The 6000-nt window shown below is 47.1% G+C and overlaps 2 protein-coding genes across 3 annotated transcripts in view; both read right to left on the reverse strand.

Moving 5' to 3' along the window:
- Positions 1-2045, reverse strand: part of LOC133361759 (histone-lysine N-methyltransferase NSD2-like) — a 25921-nt gene extending 23876 nt beyond the window's left edge. Inside the window, exon 1 of one of the 2 annotated variants that reach the window (XM_061580757.1) lies at positions 947-2045. In XM_061580757.1, the coding sequence (XP_061436741.1) occupies positions 947-1306 (360 nt within the window). In that variant the 5' untranslated portion in view covers positions 1307-2045. The remainder of the gene's footprint in view (positions 1-946) is intronic. The other variant, XM_061580756.1, reaches the window with a different exon arrangement.
- On the reverse strand, positions 2036-4875 carry LOC133361763 (histone-lysine N-methyltransferase NSD2-like; the record flags this gene model as incomplete). The annotated part of the gene is made up of 2 exons (XM_061580760.1): positions 2036-2125; positions 4603-4875. Coding segments are annotated over 2 exons (363 nt in total), but the record flags the coding sequence as incomplete, so codon positions are not given.
- Between the last annotated feature and the right edge of the window lie 1125 nt (positions 4876-6000).

A 6000-nucleotide genomic window follows, 5' to 3' on the forward strand; every position in this document is an offset into this window, starting at 1 on the left:
TTTCTCCTTAAACAGAATCTGTGGTGCAGAGCCAGCGTTCTCAGCCAAACAAGAATCTGAGTGGCACAGGTCTGCCTCCTACCTCATCCCATTGCCACACAACTGACCAATAACACTGACCACATCTCATTTACGATTATGACCCATATTAGTTTTCAAATACCATAATTGACACAATTCTGAATATGATTAAATAGAGAAAATTAGGACAACACAAACACGTTGTGCCTATAAAAAGCAGTCTTTTTAGAGTCAGTGGCACCTGCACTGATGATCTTAAGGAGTTACAACGTAGTTCCCTGCACACACGTAGCCTCTGCTCTGTGGAGAAGATGACACGGAAATGTTCATGTCTCCAGCAACAGAAGTGCCCTCGGGGTCACGTGACCTTTGCTCGATGCTCCCCAATTGAATTACAGCTGAAATCAAGGAAACTTATTTCGTTGTGAGAAAAAAACATTGAGGAAAAAGAACAAAAGAGAAAAGCAATCAACCTACACAATGTAATATCCACACCAGTCAGGTTATAGACAAGAGACAGCCAAGCAAATATATAATGTGTTTTTGGCACACCAAGATTGCTCAGTTTGTTTTTATACAGGACCCCACTTTCCACAATGTGAGATAATATGCAAGTCAACACGTTGTTGATATGCAGAAAATGTGCAAATTAAACAATTCCTTACAAAGCCTTCACGTCCGCTTCGTGGTAAGAAATGTATGGCATTGCCAATATTTAATGAGGTCCTACAATGGGAATTAATCAAGGAGTGCGGGCATGGTGAAGCGACCTACAGCTGTCCACACACCCCGTGTGAAAAGCGCTGACCATAGAAGACAAAGCTCACCATCGGACACAGTACACCAACCCCCGTGATCCTGCGACCCCCGTGACCTGTGCCTTGCCCGATGCAAGCGCCGGGTGCGGTTCCGTCTGTGCTCTCACCTGTGGTCGGTGCTTCTGGCAGAAGTAGTTGTAGCGCGCCAGGGCCATCTCACTCCGCTTGCTGCCCTGGGGGGGAGGGTTGCTTTTCTTCTTCTTGCTCACGGCCGGGTCAGGGGCAGGAGCAGCTGATGAAGCCTCCCCCGTGACCACGCACGCAGCGGAGGCTCCGGTGGCGTCCATGCGTGCGGCTGCCTGCGCCCCATCTCCCTGCTTGGAGCCCTCAGGATGTGCGGCCAACCGCCCTGCGCTCGTCTTTCTGTCCCTCTTGCGAAGCGCCCTTTTGGGCACAGAAGCGCCAGCAGCGCTCTTAACCGAAGCGGGGGCTCTCACGCGCCTCTGTCTCTTCTTGCCGTTACTCATGGCTGCTCCGCCGGCTGCGCTCGACACAATGCCCTCAGTGGCAGCTTCTGTACCTGTACAGCCAGAGCTTACAGGGGCACTACTGGTACCGGGCTGCTTACAGGAAACTACCCGCAGCCGACTGACGATTTCTAGATGTCGAGGTGCTTTTGCTGGCCGTCCCTGCAGAAGGACGTGACCTTTGGCGACCAGTAGTCGGCTGTACGACCAACTGCTTGCTGCCTTGGGCTATGATGGTGTCCACAGCAGCAGGTGGCGGCACTTTGGCTGCATCTATTTGGAGCTGTTGCTGCTGCTGACGGAGAGAGGCAGTGGGGCGTGAGGCATCACTGGCTCCCTGGCGCTTCCTGATGCGGGGTCGCGATGCTCCTCCACGTTTGCTCCCTGACTCCGAGTGGTTGTTGGCGGTGTTCGGGAAAAGCTGCTGACTGTTGACCAGCTGCTGAATGTTGGAGATGGACGAGGGGAACATGTGGCTGCTGAAGAAGTTTGGTAACGTTGGTCCAGTGCCGGACCCGGGCGAGTCGCTTGAGCGCGGCGACTGCCGGCCATTTCTCTCTGCTGCGTGGCCACTCTGCCCTCCCTTTTGCTCGGTATTTGCGCGTGCCTGGAGGTCCGGCTTGCCGCAGTTGGCGGGCGGAGTTGGGCTGCTGGTGGGCGCAGTGGCACGTGGGGAGCCCGAGGCCCCGGCACCATCACACGTTGGGCGGCTGTAGGCATCGTGCCGCATCATCGCATGACAGTGGTTGGGCCCTTCGCCACCTCCGCCATCCCCTCCTCCCACTGCGCACGCACCTTGGCCGAGAAGTGCTTCGAGAGCTGCGGAAAGGCAAGGGAGCATCACGTGGGGCTTGGCAGTCATGAATAGCACCAGCGGAGCATACGTTAAAGTGGCATCTGTTATGACTGCATCACGTTAGCACATAGACACATGGCTCAGGACCCCCAACAAACACCACAATCAAAGTAAGTGCATTCCTTGCACGTTAATCTGACCATCGGCATGCAATACTGGTAAAAATCAGTATTGGTCACGTAATATTACCTTGGCCATTAATATACTCACTATGGTGTTCTGTGCAATGTTTGTATGATTAGCTACGTTCGTTGAGCTACCATTTTTGGCCAGGTCGCTTCTGAAAAATAAACTACTAGCTCAGTGGACTTTACCTGGTAAGATAAAACAATTGCTTAGTTTGATTTGTATATATAAAGTTTTTGTTCTACCTTCTCTATATTTTGCACTCCTTTTGTGTTTTTGTATTGTCTGTTGTTGCAACGTTCTGATCTGCCCCTACTGGACATCTGTGAAAAGAGGTTTATAGGCCATCGTATTCCGCCAGTATACATATCCTGATTCTTGATTCTGTATCTGCTCTTGGTGGCCATCCTAGACAGTATGCAAATAGAAGACCTGTGCTGGGCATGATGGCACACACCAAGAACCCAACACTGGAGGCAAGCTGGTGAATACCATAGAGAATGTCATGAAAAACTTTTGAGTGTTATCGCCTTTTTGTATTGGTTTTCACTGCGTTTCCTCCGAGATAAATTATTCTATTAAAATACACAAAAAAGCATAAATTTGCATTGATTTTATCATATGTGCAGGTGCTAGGTGGATTGTTTGAACCATGAGAGATGGCACAGGCTTAGGAAGACCTTTGTCCAACAGCGAATGAATCACGGCTGTAAACGATTAATAACATACCCTTCCGCGCCTCACAATGCGATGACCTGAAATGGCGCATGACGTGTCATGAGATGTCATGCATAATGACATCTAGGCATGTGACATCATCACCGTGGCCGAAAAGGCTTACATATATTTAATCGGCTAGTTTTTGGGATCCCTTTCATTACGATGGCATGCTATCAGGTAAATTGCTTATAGCAAGACAACTCTACACTAATATTTAATTATATTTTATCATCTGTACAAAAGTTATTGTGACCCCTCACTACAGGTCTGAGCTTATGCATCAATGCTGTTGACCTTTGCTGAAAAGTGTAAAAATTCTATTTAATGTTACTCATTTTACTATGCTTGATATAGAATGCTAACCCGTACATACTCACATATTAATGGAAGTTATGGATTTAGTTTGTTTAGTTTATCAACATCCTTAATAATGAAGACTAAACAGACAAAAACAAGGAAATGTAGCTTAAATTATATTCAAAACAGCCATGACTGCAATGTTTTCAAAGTCTGCAAATATTACCTTCAGGTTCAGTTAATCTACTCTTATGCTAAGTATTTTCCAGCAATTCCATCTCATAGACGTGTTTTATAACCTGCTATGGAATTGGCATTAGGCCAAACCGTTAGACATCTACGTTTGGATGTCGTGTGTGCATGCCCACACAATGTTATGACTGCATTAGGTTTGCACACACATGCCAGATATAGTTGTAGCTTATATTGCTTTGTACATGCGCAGAGCCCTTGGGCTCTCCGTGCAGGAATGCAGGTACAAACGCCCACCCGTGCAGACCTAATAAGCACATCCGTAAATAAATGATCAGAAGTAGTTATTGGAGACCACACCGCCACCATCAGAACTTACGAATAACTTACAACCCAAGACAACATTATACTTCACACTCATCACAACTGCACACACAACCTGCAACTCACCTCTCCCACTAATTGTGTTAACCCGTCCCTGTTAACACAATTACTGCCAATTCAGGATTATAATATTGAATGCGAAAACCTGTGTCAAGGTAACAATTACTGCTGTATTAGCAAACTCTGATTATCAATTTTCTCCAGGAAAGTAAATAAATATTTCCTCTAAATCAGGGCTGTTCAAACTCTTCCACCAGAGACCCCTTTAATGTGACCGAAAGATTTGCAACCCAAAGAATAAAATACAATTTGGGGTTTCTAGACCCTCTAAATGCACCTGCATTTAGAGAGTCCAGAGTCCATCTCATTACAATTGGACCCCTGAGGATGGTGACCCACATCTTGAGAAATGCTGCACAACACAACGAGGCCAGTTAGAAAAAATAAACCATGATATCGTCTCTTCTCAACACCATCCCGGCATATTTCTCACTTCACCCACCAATCACGATGCAAGCAGTGCTTTCGAGCATTAGTAGTTGTGTATGTAGGTAGAACTTCTTTTGCACCACGCGTAGTCAACCGTGCCAATCGAAGGTGCAGGGAAGGACAACAAATTTAAACACTAAACAAATGAGTTTTCAATCTAAATTTGTGGGTGGCACCCACCAACCACTTGGGGGATTGTGGGAAGAACACCAGGCCCCTTTGCGGTGCTCACCTTGGGGCCACTTGCTTCATTGACAGCAGAGCCGCCCCACGGCGCGTCACCCTGCAGCTGCTCGAACTGGTGTTGCCCCTCAAACGGCACGGTGCTCTTGTCGGCCACCCAGGTGCGCTGCACCACACCGCCGCCCAGCAGCACGATGTGGTAGTGGCGCACCGTCGATTTGGCGTATTCTGCAGCAACAGGACGCACCGAGGACAGATGGGCAAGAAGCACCTCCGTGGCGCCCTCCGAGTGGCTCCTATCATCACGAGCAGAGGCTCCCCCCTACTTCTGTGGCTTCCTTCCAACTCTGAAGATCACACCGAGTTTGGTTGCACAGTTCGAGGGCGACACATGCCACAGCCGCAATGACACTTGCAGAGACGCACACAGCCAACGCAGCTCCACTGCAGGCTTGATCAAGTTCTTCATGCGTAAATACTCAACATCTCACCAAGACAAGACCCCTCTTTGAGGTATAGCAGAGATAAAATAAAATCTCCAATTAATTTATTGTAGTTTAATAATAATTTTATTCTTAAATAATAAGTTGCTATCTTGATTTGAAGCTTTCGTGACTGCAGGAATCCATACTCTTTGGTTCTTTCAGTAAAGTCACGTAGGTATAACATCATGCTTTCCCACCTGATGACGGACGCTTGTGTTGCGCCCGAAACGTCGTTATCTATTTCATTTTATACCTATGTGACTTTACCGAAAGAACCAAAGAGTATAATCAGTTGCTGTTTGTGGTGTTGTTTTTACTATTTTTTTTAGTTGACATCTTTTGTCTTTGCAAACATTTCAGGCCGTATTTTTACTTCCCTTCTTGTGCTCACCCAGGACTCTCTTGAAAGTATCTCAATGTCTCAGATCACAGGGTTGTATTTTGAAATACATGGTAGATATTCGGAGTAACATAAAAAACACAAGCAAACTTAGGTTCCATGCAGCAAGAGGGAAAAGGTCCATAAAGCCATCTAAAGCGCAGAATGCCAGGCCACAACAAACATCTCCATCTGCTCACTTTCACGCACACACACTCACTCCCAGCGCAACGCGACTCGACTCATTACATTTCGCTCCGCTGAATAAAATAGTTCCGGCGATTCAGTTTGCAAGTGCGAGTTCACTTTTTAAGTCGATGTAAAAAATATATTATGGAAGCTGGTTCGTGAGGATGTTCGTAAGTCAGGTGTTGTATGTCGAGGCCTGTACACAGTTCACCACCAAACACAGCCACCACATCTCTGTAGTGGTGTCGGTTCTCACCTAGTTACTCACCGATGCACTCTAGTCACTCTCTGACCAGCAGTCCACCTCCTTATCACTCTCATACTGCTACTGCTGCGATGGTTACGGTTCCTGAGAACTTCCTCCACACGTTGAAGACTTGGTCGACAAAACTGA

This window comes from Lethenteron reissneri, unplaced genomic scaffold, assembly GCF_015708825.2.
Source record: "Lethenteron reissneri isolate LAM-NWPU_2019-01 unplaced genomic scaffold, ASM1570882v1 scaffold_1223, whole genome shotgun sequence".
Lineage (NCBI taxonomy): Eukaryota > Metazoa > Chordata > Hyperoartia > Petromyzontiformes > Petromyzontidae > Lethenteron > Lethenteron reissneri.